The sequence below is a fragment of the Bos taurus genome, chromosome 4 (assembly GCF_002263795.3).
Source record: "Bos taurus isolate L1 Dominette 01449 registration number 42190680 breed Hereford chromosome 4, ARS-UCD2.0, whole genome shotgun sequence".
Taxonomy (NCBI): Eukaryota; Metazoa; Chordata; class Mammalia; order Artiodactyla; family Bovidae; genus Bos; species Bos taurus.
The window spans coordinates 49,325,142-49,345,332 of NC_037331.1; the positions used below are offsets into that span (position 1 = coordinate 49,325,142).

The window sequence follows — 20,191 nt, forward strand, 5'->3', positions numbered from 1 at the left end:
GCTTTGACATACTCCTTTCCTAATTTGGATCCAGTCCAAATTGGGGACTGGACAACTCCAACTGTTCCTTTTTGACCTGCAAACAGATTTCTCAGGAGGCAGGTAAGGTGGTCTGGTATTCCCATCTCTTTAAAAATTTTCCCATTTGTTGTGATCCACACAGTCAAAGGCTTTAGGGTAGTCAATGAAGCAGAAGTATGTTTTTTTCTGGAATTCTCTAGCTTTTTCTATGATCCAATGGATGTTGCAATTTGATCTCTGGTTCCTCTGCCTTTTCTAAATCTGCTTGAACATCTGGACGTTCTCAGTTCATGTGCTGTTGAAGCCCAGCCTGGAGAATTTTGAGCATTACTTTGCTGGCGTATAAGATGAGTGCAATTGTGCAGTAGTTTGAGCATTCTTTGGCATTGCCTTTCTTTGGGATTGGAATGAAAACTGACCTTTTCTAGTCCTGTGGCCACTGCTGAGTTTTCCAATTTTGCTAGCATATTGAGTGCAGCACTTCCACAGCATCATCTTTTAGGACTTGAAATAGCTCAACTGGAATTCCATCACCTCTACTAACTTTATTCATAGTGATGCTTCTTAAGGCTCACTTGACTTCACACTCCAGGATGTCTGGCTCTAGGTGAGTGATCACACCATCGTGGTTATCCGGGTCAATAAGATCTTTTTTGTATAGTTCTTCTGTGTATTCCTGCCACCTCTTCTTAATATCTTCTACTTCTGTTAGGTCCATACTGTTTCTGTCCTTTATTGTGCCCATCTTTGCATGACATGTTCCCTTGGTATCTCTAATTTTCTTGAAGAGTTCTCTAGTCTTTCCCATTCTATTGTTTTCCTCTATTTCTTTGTATTGATTACTTAGGAAGGATTTATTATCTCTCCTTGCTATTCTTTGGAACTCTGCATTCAGATGGATATATCTTTCCTTTTCTCCTTTGTCTTTAGCTTCTCTTCTTTTCTCAGCTCTTTGTAAGGACTTCTCAGACAACCATTTTGCCTTTTTGTATTTCTTCTTCTTGGGGATGGTTCTGATCACTGCTTCTCATACAATGTTATGAACCTCCTTCCATAGTTCTTGAGGCACTCTATCTACCAGATCTAATCCCTTCAATCTATTTGTCACTTCCAATGTATAATCATAAGGGATTTGATTTAGGTCATACCTGAAAGTTCTAGTGTTTTCCTCTATTTTCTTCAATTTAAGTCTGAATTTGGCAATAAGGAGTTCATAATCTGAGCCACAGTCAGCTCCCAGTCTTGTTTTTGCTGACTGTATAGAGCTTCTCCATCTTTGGCTGCAAAGAATATAATCAATCTGATTTCGGTATTGATCATCTGGTTATGTCCATGTGTAGAATGGTCTCTTGTTTTATTGGAGGAAGGTGTTTGTGATGATCAGTGTGTTCTGTTGGCAAAAGCCTGTTAGCCTTTGTACTGCTTCATTTTGTACTCCAAGGCTAAACTTGCCTGTTATTCCAGGTAGCTCTCAACTTCCTACTTTTGCATTCCAGTCCCCTATGATGAAAAGGACATCTTTTTTGGGTGTTAGTTCTAGAAGGTTTTGTAGGTCTTCATAGGACTGTTCAACTTCAGCTTCTTTAGCATTACTGGTTGGGGCATAGGCTTGGATTGCTGTGATATTGAATGGTTTGCCTTGGAAACAAACAGAGATCATTCTGTTGTTTTTGAGATGGCACCCAAGTACTGCATTTGGATGCTTCTGTTGACTATGAGGGCTACTCCACTTCCTCTAAGGGATTCTTCTTTGGTCCCACCCTTTAGAACAAGACCCAGATTCCCCCACAGCCAGTCCCTCCCATCAGGAAGCTTCCACATGCCTCTTATCCTTATCCATCAGAGGGCAGACAGAATGGAAACCACAATTACAGAAAACTAACCAAACTGATCACTTGGATCACAGCCTTGTCTAATTCAATGAAACTATGAGCCATGCTGTGTAGGGCCACCCAAGACCAACATGTCACGGTGGAGAGTTCTGACAAAATGTGGTCCACTGGAGAAGGGAATGGCAAACTGCTTTAGTATTCTTGCCTTGAGAACCCCATGAACAGTATGAAAAGGCAAAAAGATATGAAATTGAAAGATGAATTCCTCAGGTCGGTAGGTGCCCAATATGCTACTGGAGAAGAGTGGAGAAATAGCTCTAGAACGAGTAAAGAGGCTGAGCTAAAGTGAAACAATGCCCAGCTGTGGATGTGACTGGTGATGGAAGTAAAGTTCGATGCTGTAAAGGACAATTTTGCATAGGAACCTGGAATGTTAGGTCTATGAATCAAGGTAAATAGGTACATAGTGGGTATTCAATAAAACAGAGTAAATGAATGAAATGATATGTGATTTGTTTTCTGAGCATCTCTAAAAAAATTATAAACATCTTATGAATCACAGGAGGTAATCATTGACTTGGATCGCCAATAATCATAAGACTCATGAAGAAAGTTCATATTTTTAAAACTTACAATTATCCATCCAGAATATTATGGGTGGTGGCAACCCAATTGGTGGTCTGCAGGGAAGGACCAAAGACTGGCCATTTCGAAGTATTATTGGTTCAAGCTTTTCTTTGGTCCATAACGGTGACCCTAATAAAATAAAATAATAACTTCTAAGTTATTTCTGCACTGGAAAACAAAAAAAGCACTATAAAGAAAGATAAACCAAACTTGTAGAGAAATAGTAACTTGGAATTTTTGGAAATTAAGATAAATTTTTCAAAAAATGATATTCATAGGATAAGTTCTAAGTCAGCAAGCCCATTTCTAAGAATTTACGTTAAATAAATCCTTGAAGATACACAATGATTTTGTTAAAAGCATGCTTTTCACAAAAGAACAAAAAACATTTATATATGTAAAAAGATTTGTGAAAGAAATAATGGTAAAGCTATACTTTAGATGTTGTATAAAGACAGTTAAACAATAAGTATAAGATTAATATAATAAACATGATATGCAAATAAGCCAAAAAGGTTACAAATTCAGAATGAGTTTGTTTTCAATATGTACACACTTATCTGCCTAGGTAAAAATATAAAAAACAGTAATTTCCTTGAATGAAAGGATTCGTGAACAATTTTTACATTTCTTTTTTGTTCATTTGTAGTTGATTTGTTCTGTAAAGCACAAATATTATACACATAATTGAAAAAAGCTTTAAAAATGATCAGACTTTCAAATGGCCACTGTTCTTTACATACATGCTCTTGGGCTGTTGAGAGGATGTACTGACTATTGCAAAAAGAGTTACAATAATATGAAGATGATGAGGCCACTCTGTTTCCAGTGAAATTTTGATATACAAATGTTTAAAGAAATATATGCACTCTAATGTTCATGTTCATAACAACATTATTTACAATAGCTAAGATACAGAAGCAACCTAGGTGTCCATCAACAGATGACTGGATAAAGAAGTCGTGTGTGTGTGTGTGTGTGACATATAATGAAATATTGGGCTTCCCTGGGGCTCAGATGGTAAAGAACCTGCCTGCAATGCAGGAGACCTGGGTTCAACCCTGGGTCAGAAAGATTCCCTGGAGAAGGGAATGGCTACCCACTCCAGTACTATTGCCTGGAGAATTCCTTGGACTGAGGAGCCTGGTAGGCTATAGTCCATGGGGTCGCAAGAGTCAGACATGACTGAACAACTAACACTTTCACTTTCACACAATGGAATATTACTCAGCCATAAAACAGAGAGAAAATTTGCCACCTGCAGCAACATAGATGGACTTGTAGGGCACTGTGATAAGTGAAATGCGTATCTTTGTACAGAGCGAGACAAATAGATGATATCATTTATATGTGGAATCTAAAAAATATAACAAATTAGTGAATATAACAAAACGGCAGTGGACTCACAGACATATACTCACTCACAAACGAGTGGCTCCCAGTGGGAAGAGGGAAGAGGAGAGAGGCAATATAGGGGAAGGAGTTAAGAACTACAAACTACTGTGCATAAAATAAGTTACAAGGATATATTACATAACACAGGAAATATAACCAATTTTTATAATATTTTTAAATGGAAATGGGAGAAAATAATAGCAAATGAAGCAACTGACAAACAACTAATCTCAAAAATATACAAGCAACTCCTGCAGCTCAATTCCAGAAAAATAAACGACCCAATCAAAAAATGGGCCAAAGAACTAAATAGACATTTCTCCAAAGAAGACATACAGATGGCTAACAAACACATGAAAAGATGCTCAATATCACTCATTATCAGAGAAATGCAAATCAAAACCACAATGAGGTATCATTTCACGCCAGTCAGAATGGCTGCGATCCAAAAGTCTATAAGCAATAAATGCTGGATAGGATGTGGAGAAAAGGGAACCCTCTTACACTGTTGGTGGGAATGCAAATTAGTACAGCCACTATGGAGAACAGTGTGGAGATGCCTTAAAAAACTGGAAAAAGAACTGCCATACGACCCAGCAATCCCACTGCTGGGCATACACACTGAGGAAACCACAAGGGAAAGAGACACGTGTACCCCAATGTTCATCGCAGCACTGTTTATAATAGCCAGGACATGGAAGCAACCTAGATGTCCATTAGCAGATGAATGGATAAGAAAGCTGTGGTACATATACACAATGGAGTATTACTCAGCCATTAAAAAGAATACATTTGAATCAGTTCTAATGAGGTGGATGAAACTGGAGCCTATTATACAGAGTGAAGTAAGCCAGAAAGAAAAACACCAATAGAGTATACTAACGCATATATATGGAATTTAGAAAGATGGTAACAACAACCCTGAATGCGAGACAGCAAAAGAGACACAGATGTATAGAACAGTCTTTTGGACTCTGTGGGAGAGGCGGGGGGGGGGGGGGATGATTTGGGAGAATGGCATTAAAACATGTACAATATCATATAAGAAATGAATCGCCAGTCCGGGTTCGACGCAGGATACAGGAAGCTTGGGGCTGGTGCATTGGGATGACTCGGAGGGATGGTGTGGGGAGGGAGGTGGGAGGCAGGTTCAGGATGGGGAACATGTGTACACCCGTGGCGGATGCATGTTGATGTATGGCAAAACCAATACAATATTGTAAAGTAAAAAAATAATAATAATAAAAAATAAAAAAAGAAGTAAACTCCCCCCCCCAAAAAATGGAGTATAACCTTTAAAATTGTGAATCATTATATTATATACATATAACCTATATAATAAAGTACATCAACCATACTTCAATTAAAAAATGTTTAAAGAAGTAACACTTATACCTCAATTACCCATTTTATATTGAATTTATCTCCATCTGACTATATGGACTATGCTTGTACATAAGATTCAGGAGAAATCAATGATTAGATCAATCTGAGGAAGAAGCATTTTTCTTACCCCTGGTGATTTATTCTGGACTTCTACAAAAGACACACTGGTTTGGCAAAACATTAGGCTGACGAATTGGGCAAAGTGGAAAAGGGTGACGATTTTCATGCAAAATAAAGTCAGAGTATTGGCATCGGTGCCGCTGCCTTCTTGTAAGGGTTATTTGGATGATGTAACAGATGCTGGTGTTGGAGCCAGACTTTACAAAGGGTCCTGTTCAGCGAACAGGTCTGACTTACTGGATGGACGGATGACAATGTTATTAGAAATCGCAGCCCCGCGTTCGTTCCTGGCTGTACACTGATAGACTCCTTCATAGGTCTCTGCTTTCCCCTCGCTCATGATGTTGATTGTGAGGGTTCCTGAGCCAGGCTTCATGGTGACGAGAGGGTCTTTATCTATGTCAAAATGAGTCCCATTTCGGGTCCAGGAAAAGCTGCCAGGCACACAGAGGATTAAGCTTGTTAACAGTCCAGAAAAACAGGATTACTTGCTCTTTAACAAATTCCTTGTAGTTTTATGAGTTTCTGAATAATTATACTTTAATATTCAATAAAAGCAATTTCATTGAATCGTGACTTAGAAAAAAGTGCTGACCATATATACTAAGGTACATGTCTTCATCAGAAGTACCAAAATCTGACTCAATAAAGAAACCATGCATACAAATTGCCTGTCATTTTTCAAAGAAAATATTGTAAGTAGGTCACCAAGGCACATCTTCTTAGAGCTTTATTAGCATTTTTATTGTAAACTCCATTGTTTATAGAATTGATAACCTGTCTATGAAAATTTGCTCCAGGGTGAAGTGTAACATGAAAGGCCTTTACAAGTACTAATATATGTGTATATTATAAGTGATCAGACTAGTGTCAAGTTACCACGAGGCAAAGTGTGAGTTGGGAGGAGAGGAAGACACTTGAATTCAATGGTATTTTAAATGTCAGGTTTCATTAAAAAAGTGCCCATTCTATATAAAATATATTTGAGAATTTTTAATCTAGAGATGATTTTGTAAATTTCTGGGAAAGTATTTCAAATTGGCAACTAAAAGCCTTCTTTTTCAGCTTTGTTTATATAAAATAAATGACTGCCTTATATAAAAGCCACAGAGGTCATGTAATCAAAGACTTGGTAACTGGTTACAAATGAACAATGGCCATGCTCTTACACAAGTATTAATTTCTAAACTTTTCCAAGCCCTCTTGGATTTCCCTTCCCACTGTTTATCCATTTAGTGGCAGTTGTCACACCTCCTAGGGCAGGAGGCAGTGGTAGCAGATGCTACTGGCTTATGGTAAATAGAGATTAAGGATGCTGTAAAATATCCTACAATGCACAGGAGAGCTCTGCCTCCATAACAAAAAATTATCCAGCCCAAAATATCAACAGAGCTAAAGTGGAGAAATCCTGCCTAACAGGGAGTTATAGGAAGTATTAAGTGAGTGTTAAAGTGAAGGGGACACTGTCCATCAAAGGACATTGCATTGGGGCTTAAGCACTCAAAAGTTTCTAATAATACAGCAGAACAGATTGTTTTAAGCCAGCCTTTGATGGAAATTTTTGATATCCTTAGGTATTTACTGCCAGTTAATTTTTTCCTCTGTGCCAGTCTGTGGTAGATTAGTAAGGCTGGTCATACACAAACTCAGAAATACAATATTGAGAAAATCTCCTTTCTATTTTATAACTTTAAAAATTCCACATTATATGTCCATAACAATCATCCAATTCTTGAAAACTTCCATATATTACTGGATAAGTTACAGATCACCCACTAAGGAGGTGTGGAACCTGGATAAGGTTACCTAGCATTATTGGGCGTCAGTTTTCCCTCTATAAAATATATTGGCTGGACAAGATAATGTTTAATGTTTTTCCCAAGTCTAAAATGCTCTGCAGTGCTCATGCCAAGATACATATGAAGCGTCCTGAACTCTGCCATGTTTGGAAAACCACTTGGGGCTATTTTATAGATTTCGAGAGAGCTAGGAGAGATCTTAGAAGTTGTGTAATTCAGCGTCTTTATTTTATAGATAAAGACACCAAGGCCCATACAGAAGGAATTTGCCCGTGTCACAGGCTGTCAGAAGGCTCTCATGACATCTCCCCACAATTTTTTAGCATGTCACACATAAAGCTATCAGTATGGAAATGCAACCACCTGGGTTTTTAGGAAGAATCAACTGAATTTAATTAAAAGCAGAAAGACAAAACAATGAACCTACAGACATTATTAAATGACACCTTAATAATAGGTGAAAGTGTGAAAGTGAAAGTGTTTGTCGCTCAGTCGTGTCTGACTCTCTTTGACTCCATGGACCGTAGTCCGCCAGGCTTCTCTGTTCATGGGATTCTCCAGGCAAGAATACTGGAGTGGGTTGCAATTCCCTTCTCCAGGGGATTGTCCTTACCCAGGGATCTATCAGTGCTTCTTTTCAGTATTATAATAACAGAAAGCACACCTACCTTGGAGAAGGTTTCCCCTTTGCCTCACACTGGATTACAATATTCTCTCGAGGGTCAATAATGTAATCTTTTGGAGACTGTTGAGTGATGGTTGGTGGTTGCACCACTTAATTGTAGAAAGAAGAACAATGGATAGAAATAAATTATTTAATACTGTAATAGTAATCATTTTTTTTTTCTGTATCAAAATCACTTACCCTAGACTAAATATGCTCCAAACGTTTTTAGTAATTTCTCTTGTGGCAACACACAACTCGGCAGATTTTTGGCTAAAAGACTCCTAAAATTTTGGAGTCAAGACATAACTCCCTTTTGGTAACTTTATATGTGTTCATAAAGCCCATTTTCCCAAACTGAAAGTTTGGGAAATTCATTACCAATATAAGCTTAAAATTAAGATTTTCATTTCTGATGTAACAATGAGAAATTTCTCTGAGACCTTTGGTTCAAATGATGCTTTTTGATAAAATTTAAGTTACGAGGTAAATTTGCAACTTTATTAAAAAAGAGTAACTGATTTATAGTTCATTCCTGGGTTCATGTAAATGAATACACTGGTAACAAATATATTTGAGAAGCACTGTTAAAAAGATGATTAAATTAGAGACTTGACATGTCTTATTAGAGCCAGGAGGAAGGTGGCTACTAGGAACAGAGATAAAACAGGCTTATTTAGAAGAGGAATTGGGAAGCTCTCTGTTATAAGAAACAATATTCTCATTTAAGTCTTCAAAGTGCTATGTGATAATTTATTATCGCATTGTAGGAAGAAACTATTCTGACTCAGAACAACTGAATCCGAAAAAAACCTGGTATCTGGACATTTGATGTTCAAGTCACTCTAAGATTACCATGCCCTCCTTCTTGTGAAATCAGAATCACAGAGTGTAGAACAGGAAGGGAAGGGAGAAATAATCTATTTTGACTTCTTCTGTTGCCTAATGCAGCAAAATAGCTTGACTTCCTAGGCAAGCAGAGAGAAGCAAAGTGTCCTGGGTGCAAGGTAACTACCTTGCACACCTCCAAAGACAGCTGTTCACACAGACCACAATGGTTCTCAATATGGTCACATCTAGAGATGATTCTGGTTGTCACACTGGGGTGGGAGTGGTCCTGGCATCTGGTGGGTAGAGGCCAGGGATGCTGCTAAAACATCTTACAGGGTACAGGACATCTTTATAATGTGAAGACTTGGTATTTGGTTCATTGAAGTTTTTCATATTTCAGACTGTCCCTTTCCTCTCCAACTATGCTCTGGGCTTCCTTTGTGAAACTTCTTCCATCTGCCAATCAAGTTATTTCCCAAAGCTTCATAACTGTTCTCTGCCTTTGTCTTTCTTTCTTGTGCGGGAACTGTGCACATGACTAAACTGACTGCTTCCATGGCTGAAAAATGTCTTATAAATCTGCAGGCATGATTCTGTTTTCTTTGTCTCCAATCTTGTGTCTATTGACCAGACAGCTCTTACTAAATATCCAGAGAACACCTAAAATACAGATCAAAAATGGAGCTCATAATTGCCATCATTTACTGTGCACCTGTTAGCTGCAGGATACTGCACAGTGTCAATTTCAACTCCCTTTAGCAAGATCCATCCCCTTCCTTATCCTAAGCCAGCTGCTCCTTTCGGCCTCTAGCACTGTCCAGGGGAGCCTCATCCTTTCCAGCCCAGTCAGTTACCGATGCTGGGTAGCAGTTTGGTCTAACAATTAAGAACTAGTCTGTCTATTATTTACCAGCTGTGAGAATTCAACCAAGTTTCTTAACTTCTGTGAGCCCTCATTTCCGTAAAGGGAAAACAGGGTTTGAAAGTGGTATCTACCTCCTAGGGTTGCTGGGAAAATCAAATAAAACTACTTGTGCAAAATTCTTAGTCCATGCCAAACTGTAATGGTTCAGCGATATTACCTGTATTTAGATTATTATCATAGTCATCTTTAATTTAGACCAGCTTCACTTTGCAGAGATCCTTTAGGCTCTGGCAGTATAGAGTCTGGGATGATGGAAAGAAGCTTAGAATTCCCCACCAAGGGATCAGCAGGCATAGGTTGTGGGTAAGGGGGACTTTTAGGAGTGATTCAATCTGATTTCTTGTACTTTTCTGCAAGTGACAGAGATGCAAGGGTGGTGGTCTCAGACCCAGAACTTAATGGAGCTGGTCTAGCTGCCACAAATCACGGCCAGGAGCTGACCATCTAGATGGAACTCTTTGAACAGTGCTGAGGTCACTGGGCAACCAACAAGGGCTATAGAGTGACAAGGGGAAAAGGTGATTTTATACAATTGTCCTGGTTAATCCAAACCAAAGGATTTTTCAAATGCTTGAAAATTATTATTATTTTTTAGGTAGATGATAGGTGGTGCCCAGCTGTCAGAGGCAGCAGTTTTAGATTAGAGCATGCCACTCAGAAAGGATGTGAGTGGGGGTTGCTTGTCTTTTGTACACTTCCAAACAAGATTCAAACTCTCTGGGCCATTTTACTGATGACATTAAGAAACACTAGTCTACCCAGTCCTGCAGATTGAGCAAGTATATGAATGAACTCTGCTGAAGTACCTGCAAGTGCCCAACTCCTATATATATCCAAAGACATGTTTTTATTCCAGCCAGCTTTTAACAGCATTTAGAACCAGAAGTTCTCTTCCAATTTTGTGGTTCTCATTGAGTTACATCAGATGTGAATGAAGCGCAGAAGTTAGTAGTGCAGAATATTGGTAAAAAAAAAAAAAAACAGTAATACCTGAGTTCAGAATTCATGCAGGGAATATATTCAACCTGCTTCTTGGAATTTCATTGCAATGCTTAGCCACAGTAAACACACATGCTTAAAAAGACGTTAGCCATGAAAATAAAATCGTGCATTTAATTCACAGTATTCATTCAAAAACAAAGACACAGTCAAATTTTCACACTGCCTGGTAATGACCGAAAGACACTTACAGTCTTCAAGAAGTTTTGCTTTTTCCCCATCAATATCAGCAGGTGAGTGGGCGAATAGGATTAAAGAAAACCAGATGTTAGTAATAGGAACGTTAGCACCCTGAAGATAATAGGGGCGTCTTGTCTATTTCACTTAACCTAAAAAACCAGTAGAGCAAAGGTGGAGCTGGTGAAGTAGCAAGAGAAAGAAACCCCCATTAAAGGTTTTGTTTATTCCTGAAGCAGTGATTTCTACAGAAACATAAGGGAAGAACAAAAGAGATGCTATAGGCCCAAAAAAAATGATTCTTCCAGGAATAGGAATGGGTAATTCCATGCCATGCATGTTGTGCTGGACAAGTCATTATGTTCAATTTGAAAAATAGCCTAAATCTACAATTAATCTGAGTTGTCACATACTGTGTTGTGTCTGATCCTATTATTCCAGACATCACTATGCACATGGTAATGATACCTAACAATGGGACACTGCCACAAGGAGAGTGCTCCATCCAAGTCAAATCCAGCACTGATTTGAGGTTTTTCTATTTCCATGGTTAATCCCCATGTTGGTAATTGCACTTTTCAGACGGTTGACATATTTTTGCTTCAGAATGCCTCAGTCACCCAGGGCTGCTAGTACCTACCCCAAGCTGCAGAAGAAGTGAAAGGAACTGGGGCAGGAAGAAACTGCATTAGCATGCAATTCACATGATTCCGCTGTGCTGCCTGTCATTACTACTTGCAAAGGTTAATGCAGGAGCGCCTGGGTTGTCTGTGACTTTCTTTTCATCATGGTTCTGCCTCTTCTCCATTAGCAGCGATAATTGAGTTAGCCGTAGGTGACTGTTTCCCTCTGATTGTTAGATTGAGCAGTCAGATTAAGGGAGAATATATTTAACACAAGAGAGAACAAAAGCATTTCTCTCAATGCTTTTCTCTCACTTCTACATATCTGCTAGGGCAAATGCTTACTTAGGCATTCAAACTCCAATGGGCTTAACCAATCATATCTTTTTTTTTTTTAATTGAAATTAAAGTCACTGAATGAATATCTTTTGAAAAGAAGTTGAATGTTGCATTTTCTTATACTTTAAACATGCACAGCAAAGGGAGTCAACAAAGCATGGGGCCCATCACATCTCTTCTTCCCGTTGGCAGTTGCAATCTCTTTGGTTAAAAAAAAAAAAAAATGACATCACAACAATTGAATTGCCCCAGGAAAGTGTTATCTTCCTTGCACCTTGGAAAGCTTGCCAAACAGATGTTCTGTTCAAGAAGTTAATGGATTTAAAGAGGTCATGTAGATTAGGGATAAAGAATAAATCAATTCTGAAGTACAGTAACTGTCCAGATTTGAAATTCTGCTTTCCATTGCAGGAAAAGGAACCCGTTGGCACTTAGCATTATCTGTAAGTTTTCAGATGCCACCCAGCTCGGGGACAGGGCAGCATATATGGTGCTTTATTGAGGAAAGGGTGAGCTCCTATAGTAGCTGTTACTTGCTCCATTATAAATAGCAATTTTGCTGAAGACTTGTTTTATTCTCAACATTGACATCTTGGTCTTTAATCACCATTTTTAAAACAAAGACCTTTCACTAGGCTTTGATAAGAAACATTTTCTAGCTCTAAACTCATACTTAAGATTCAAAACTCAAAAGTGAACTTTGCCTTGTCTGAGTCAAGAGAAATGAGTCGGGGGTAGTCTGGGGATACGGAGGGGCGTGGGGTTGGCTGAGAGATGATCATTTTGCTCTCAGCATATGAAGGGAGAAGATGGAGAGGTGGGAAGGGGATAAATGGGGAGGTGGGAGGTAATCCGTGATCATTCTTTTTATTGGCGTATAGTTGCTTTACAATTCTGTTAGTCTCTGCCGTACAACATCGTGAGTCAGCTAAATGTTTACATATATTCCCCCTTCTTGAGCCTCCTTCCCCATCCCACCCTTCTAGGTCATCACAGAGCCCCGAGCTCCCTGAGCCACACAGCAGCTTCTCTCTAGCTATCTATTTCACACCTGGCAGTGGACACGTGTCAACGCTACTCTCTCAGTTCGTCCCTCCCTCTCCTTCCCTGCCTGTGTCCAAAAGCAATTCCTGCAGGATGGCTTCTATAAAAAGATGCCTGTTGGGAAGATCAGCTCACACTTCACTCCTTCTTGGGCCAGCCCCCTCAGAGGTACACCAAAAAGGACCTGAAGGGAGGGAAAGACTGACAGGGAGGGGACCATGTGTCTGACCCATTCGATGGCCTTTTCTAGAGTCTGATTCTTTTTTTTTCCTAGGGACTGATTCTTTATAAACACCAGGTGCTGTTTGATTTGCTTTTCAGAATCACACAGACGTGTCCTCCATCCACACTGTTCAGAGTGATGGTAAATGCCGGGGAGGTTCTGGCTCCAGGGGCTCAGAGCTTTGCAATGTTAATACTTACGATCAAGAGGGACTTCCAGGGCACTAATCATCTGGCACAGGAAGAGCATCAGCGGCGCTCTGCCTGCAGATAAGCGCTTCTTTTTCGGCATTATTTTAAGCTGCATTAGCCGAGCTCCTGCTGAGCCCCACAAGCTGAATTTCCTTTTCTTCTTTCACAAAAGATTTGTGTGCAGTGTTTCAATAATTCTCATGCAGGAAACTGAAAAAGGATAGAGGAAGAATGAGTGTAATCTTTTTTTTTTTTGAAAGAAGGAAATGAAGAGAGGAAGTCTGTAGTTCAGAACAGCAGTTCTGTATTATACATGAACTCTAAATGGGAGCTAACTTTTAAATATTTAACTCTGAGGACTGAAAGAATCATTTATTCATAAATCAGCTAAAATTAGGTCAGAAATATTTGCAATGATGTCAAGCAAAACCTGTTAGTGCCATCCTTCTGGTTTTCCCAGTTTAAATATCTGTGTTTATATCAGAGGCTACCATGTCTCTAATAGAGCAAGAAAACTTAGCTTTAAATCGGTTAAAAGGTGTGACTTTGAAGGGGAGGCCTAATGGCTTCTCTTTTCCAGAGATTCTCTCTGTGAAAGTTCAGGGTGTGGTTGTCAATTTGTTTCAAACCTCAAACACCGATTTACTGGCAGAGCCACCAAGAACACTGGCCTTTTCCATCTCTTACATGGACTGTGGCAACAGACACGCCTGGGCTCTGAGTTCCAGGTCTTCCTCACTGCAGCAACCCTCTGAAACAATGCTGACTAATTTTCTCAAAAGGTCTTTGGTTAAATCATCAGAGTAGTCTCATGGACCTACCCAATAAAGTTCAAATACCCTTAAACAGGTAATAAAAAACTTCAGTGATCTGGTCTGAGTTTATCCTACCAACCTTATTTCCTCCTATTTCGACATAAGTTATTATTTTTGTTTGTTTGTTTGTTTGTCAGTTTGATTGCCTGATTCTGCTTTTCTTTCTTGGGCCAGTCCTTCAATATGCTTTGAGTTTTCCCAACTTCTTGCCTTGGTTTATCCTACTCCTTTTACCTGGAATGTCCTCTCCATCAAAGTCCCTCATCAGTGTCCAAAGGATTTCTTTATAGATCATTGAAAATGGAAACACAAGCTGACCACTCAAATAAAGTCATTTATTTCACCCTCTGAGAACCCCTGAAATTCCTTGTTTTATTCATCACGTTATTATACAGGTATATACTTTTGGGGGATATGCATGCTCTCTCCCCTACTACTTCAGGCAAAGATTGTGCCTCTCCCATCTTTGTAATCTAAAATAGTATACCTGGCACATGAAACTGTCTACTGTACATAAGAAAACATGAGCACAAACACAGAATGTCGGACAGGCTTCTGTCTGACAGCAGACTCCTGCGTGAAATGATGGGTATAATCTTCTCCCTAAGAGATGCGAGTGACCAATGGCTCTCTCTCAAGAAGGTAGGAGAGGTGCCATTATTTTAAACTAGGGTCACTTATGCAGTTTCATTACTGAATTATTTGTGTAATTGTGTATTTTTAAAATGTCTATCTTTCCCACTCAACTGAAAACCTCCAAAGAGTAGGGACCACATCTTCCCTGTTCCCTATCATGTCCCCAGAGCTCATCACAGTGTCTGGCATATGGTAGGGAGTAAATAATATAGGCAGAAAAAAAAAAAGGCAGGGAAAGGGGAAAGATGAGGTTGTATTCAGAGAGGCACTCTGACCACAGTCTATCTAAGGCTATATTTATATTTATACTTATGTGCATGTATGCATGCTCAGTCATGCCTGACTCTTTGCGATCCCATGGACTGTAGCCTGCCAGGCTTCTCCGTCCTTGGGATATTCCAAGCAAGAATACTGGAGTGGGTTGCCATTTCCTCTTCCAGGGGATCTTCCCAACCCAGGGATTGAACCCATGTCTCTGGAGTCTCCTACATTGACAGGCAGATTCTTTACCATCATACCACCTGGGAATCCCTGGTTTCCTACCAGAATTCTTCAGTTTCTTACTCAATTCAGCATTATGGTCTAAAAGTCAGAAAACTATTTATCTAAAAGTCCTTTATATAAATCCTCTTGAAGAGGAGGCATTTTTACAAAGGTAACAGAGTGAAACCATAACTGCCTATATTTACACTACTTGGTTTGAAAACCAAACTCTTATCAATCTGGTCAAATCAGTTGGCATATTACGTCTGTGTGTGGAAGAGAGCTTAAATGTATAAAAGAGAAATGAAATGATGCTGATAACATGTGTTTTGCTAGCAACTGAGTTCTGATTTGAACATGATTATAACTGTAGTTGTGTATTTCTTGCAAAACAAATATAAAAATATGCTAAACAAATGCAAAAAATTCTAAACATAGACATTATACATATATAAATATTATTTTATGAATGAAACAGCCATACTGTGTGCTTTCATTTAAGAGCCAGGAAATTTGTCTTTCTATATTACAATACATAAACATCACGATTTAAACACTGAGAGGCAGGTAGAGAAGCTCACCCAACCATTACTAACCAAAATATAAACCAGACTGTCTTTCTGTGCATGCAAAGCAGATCTACATTATTTAATCAGATTTACTTAGGTCTTTCATGATTTTTTCTGTTGAAATGCTAGTTGTGAATTTATAGATAGTCTTCAAGTAAAATAAAACATAAATGGCAAGATGACCCTAAAACAAGTCAATGATACATGCTACACATACTGAGAGAAAACTATAGAACAAAACATTGAGAAAACAAAGGGAACACCTGCCTGAATTGTGTGTCAAACTAACTGAGTTTATTCAATTTAAGTGCCTGGAATAGATGCCAGAGAACTAAAACACTTTCTAGAAGATGTACAAATAAATTGTAATGCACATAAGATCTTAAGCAACTACATACAATTTCTAAGTTCTTCATTCATTATTTGTTTCCCTGAATGCCTTAACTATTCATCCTTCAAAACAGAGAAACTATTAGACAACATCCTATAAAAGAAAGTATCATTCAACCTGCTTATCTTTTCAGAATATATATGGAATAAAATACTGCATATTAAATCACGGTGTTGTATAAAGAAAAAAATAAAAATCTTAAGAAAAACTGAGATAGCACTTACTTAAAGAGACATGAGTAAATCTTCACAATGAGAGGAGGTCATGAACTATAATAAATGAAGATGCAGTCTCTCATCAGAAGCTGTAAGCTCATTTAGACCAATAGCCACAAAATCATCTCCAGTGTAGGTTCTGTTTGGGGAGGACAAAGCAATGGCCCAGCCCATTCTCTGAATCCTGCCCATGGAAAATCACTGACTTCTCCTACGAATGCCATCACAGGTGAATAACCCAATCTCTAAGGACAGCACTAGGTCCCTGAAAGTCACAGTGAAAATCAAATACAACTACAGAAAAGTGAACTTTCTCTCTGTAAGAGGGATGGACTTTGCATGTCTCACAGAGGAAAATCACTGCTTCTGCACTCTGAGTACTGACGTCAGAGCCCTGCCCTGCCAGGAGCCCAACTGCCTTATAGTTTACCTTGGAACAATGGTCACTCTCTTTTACGTGAGAATCATGAACCAAAACTAAATGGTTTATGCAATTACATTAAGATGAATGAAACCCCCATCTGAAATAGCATCTTGTTTAGTCAAGTTATAGGGCATGCTAGCACAACATAGTTTGTAATTTTAAAAAAATATTTGCCACAGACATTTTAAAGCATACTTGAATGAGAAAGATGATAGGTTCATCTTCAGAATACAAATCACCCCAATATTTAAAACTACATATTGTTAAAATGACCCAGAGTAATCATAAACAGGAAAGCCTTTTACTATTTTGCTTCATTTAACTCCATTCAAAGCGACTTATCACGTTACCTTTAGAATCTCTGAAACAGAAGAGAAAAAAAAAATTTCCCTTCTTTAGTAAACTTTTCACCATTAGGAAAGAAAGAACACTTAAGTTTCCCTTATTTCTTTTGTATAAAATTCATATTAAATCATACAAGCACACGTTTTAACAAAGGTTTCATACTCCTGTTGCTTACCTAAGAAGTCTTGTCGTTAGAAAGAAAAGAAAATCTTTGCTTTTCTCAAATGAGAAATGAAATTAATTCGAATGAAAAAAAAAAATAGCAGTTCTCTACCAGAACCAGGAGGCCATGCATTACTTACCACTTCATTCTAGCCTATTTGTACTTTTTAGCATCCCAACATGGGTGGTTCAGTGCTGACTGCACAATGTAACATGATCTACTCTCTAAGCCAATAAACAAAGATGCTTATGTGACTGCACGCCCTTTGGCACACTAATTATTGCTCTGGTGAGCCATCAGCAGCTGGCCTCTCTGACTGGATAGCTAACTGGAAGTGGCATCATCTTGACTGTGAAAGGTATTTTTTAGCAGCCAACTCAGGATGGTTACTGTTTCTTAGTTGAAGTACAGTTCATTTACAATGTTGTATCAGTTTCTGATATACACAAAGTGATTGATGTATGTATCTGTGTGTATATAAATATTCTTTTTCATATTATTTTGCATTATGGTTTATTACAGGATGCTGGACATAGTTCCTATGCTATATAGTAGGACCCTGTTGTTTTTCTATTTTATATATAGTAGTTTGTGTCTGCTAATTCCAAACTTCTAATTTATCCCTCCTCCATCCCCTTCCCCCTTTGGTAACCACAAGTCTGTTCTCTATGTCTGGGAGTCTGTTTCCGTTTTAAACATAAGTTCACTTATGTGATAGTCTAGATTCCACATATCAGTGATAGTGATGTCACATTGTATGTCTTTGGATTACTTCACCTAGTATGATAATCTCTGCTGCTGCTGCTGCTGCTGCTGCTGCTAAGTCGCTTCAGTCGTGTCTGACTCTGTGCGACCCCATAGATGGCAGCCCACCAGGCTCCCCCATCCCTGGGATTCTCCAGGCAAGAACACTGGAGTGGGTTGCCATTTCCTTCTCCAATGCATGAAAGTGAAAAGTGAAAGTGAAGTCGCTCAGTCGCGTCCGACTCTTAGCGACCCCATGGACTGCAGCCTACCAGGCCCCTCCGTCCATGGGATTTTCCAGGCAAGAGTACTGGAGTGGGGTGCCGTTGTCTTCTCCCTGATAATCTCTAGGTCCATCTATGTTGCTGCAAATGGCATTATTTTGTTCTTTCTTTTTCTTTTCTTTTTTTTTTTTTACAGCTGAGTAGTATTAGGATGGTTACTTTTTATATTTTGTTAAACACTTACCAAAAGGAATAAGCATATTAGTGCCCAATCCTAGCCCATGGCTGTGCTTGTCAGTCATAAGTTTTGAGTCTGAGACTATGGAAGGAAGATTAGAGAGAAATTGACAAAGAGTTCGTATAGTTAACACATCAACAAAGTCATACAAACCTACATAACTCCACTACCATGAATGTGCCTTAGAAAAAAGGAGTTTGGGATTATGTGACTCTAGAGACTGTAATGATCTCTTCAAATAAAAAGGCAAATCTTGTGAAGCAAAGGAACATGTTTATAATTCCTTCTGAGCCCCAAAGGATGTCCCTTAATAGAAACTCTACAAGAAATCTGGTACCTAGAACCTGAAATAATACTGAAGGAATGGAGGACAAGTAACAGATGCTTTTTAACCAAATAATAGATGATAGAATGCTGCTGTTGCTAAGTCGCTTCAGTCGTGTCCGACTCTGTGCGACCCCATAGACGGCAGCCCACCAGACTCCCCCATCCCTGGGATTCTCCAGGCAAGAACACTGGAGTGGGTTGCCATTTCCTTCTCCAATGCATGAAAGTCAAAAGTGAAAGTGAAGTCGCTCAGTCGTGTCCGACTATTAGCGACCCCATGGACTGCAGCCTACCAGGCTCCTCTGTCCATGGGATTTTCCAGGCGAGAGTACTGGAGTGGGGTGCCATTGCCTTCTCCAGATGATAGAATACATCTTGATAATAGCTCAAATCTCCATTCCTCAGAGCACTATAACTGATTATCTTGCTAGGTATTCATAAAACCATAGAAAATAGGAAAGCAGGTATTTTACCCATTTAACAGATGAGAGAAAAAAAAATCATGGGGCCATTATTCATTGGGACCTTCTCTGTGCCAAGAATCACACTGAGTTTGCTCCATGTGTTAACTTATCTCATCTTGCCAATAACCCCAAACAAGAAACTCTATTTCGTTTCCCAGTTTACTGATAAGGAATCTGAGATGCAGGATGGTAAAGTCATTTGCTTAAGGACACACATGATATGTAAAGTGACAGACCCAAAGCTCCAGTGCTTCTGAAAAGTTCTGGAGCTTCCAGCTTGTCATACCCTGAGAAGCCTCTAGCATTTCCCTTCCTCTCGTATCCTCTTATTTTGCACTTAGCCAATAAGCAAACAGAATTACCAAATTTAGTCACTGATGTTAAAAAAACAAACAAACAAACAAGTGTTAATGGTTTCTGAATGTCTACAGAAGATTTTCCTAGAGCACATCTCCAGGGGCCTCTTCATAGTAGATTGCATATGAATAGTGACCACTAGACATGTATCACACACTTGCCCTGACCTTTAGAAGGAACCGAAAATTAGTACAATGGAGACAAGACAAGACTTTTAGAAAGTTAATTTTAAAAGTAGGCAATGTAACTAAGGAGAACAGTATGAAGGTTCTTTAAAAGACTAAAAATAGAGTTGTCATATGAGCCAGTAATCCTATTCCTGGGTAAATATCCAGAAAAGACAAAAATTCCAATTCGAAAAAACAGATGCACCTCAATGTTCATAGGAGCATTATTCAAAACAGTCAAGACACGGAAGCAACCTAAATGTCAACTGCCATATGAATGGATAAAGAAGATGTGATATGTATGTGTGTACTGTGCTGTGCTGTCGTGTCCAACTCTTCACGACACCATGGATTGCAGCCTGCCAGGCTTCTCTGTCCATGGGGACTCTCCAGGCAAGAATACTGGAGTGGGTTGCCATGCCCTCCTCCAGGG

General features: G+C 39.0%; 1 protein-coding gene across 20 annotated transcripts in view; it reads right to left on the reverse strand.

Moving 5' to 3' along the window:
• NRCAM (neuronal cell adhesion molecule) overlaps positions 1–20,191 on the reverse strand; it is a 320,549-nt gene that overhangs the window by 82,283 nt on the left and 218,075 nt on the right. For 12 of the 20 annotated variants that reach the window (XM_024990762.2, XM_059885646.1, XM_010804207.4 and 9 more), the window contains exons 4-8: positions 13,206–13,406; positions 10,791–10,808; positions 7,849–7,954; positions 5,619–5,815; positions 2,487–2,609 (exon numbers count right to left, since the gene is read on the reverse strand). In XM_024990762.2, coding sequence (XP_024846530.1) covers positions 2,487–2,609; positions 5,619–5,815; positions 7,849–7,954; positions 10,791–10,808; positions 13,206–13,311 — 550 coding nt within the window. In that variant the 5' untranslated portion in view covers positions 13,312–13,406. 20 annotated transcript variants of the gene reach the window in all.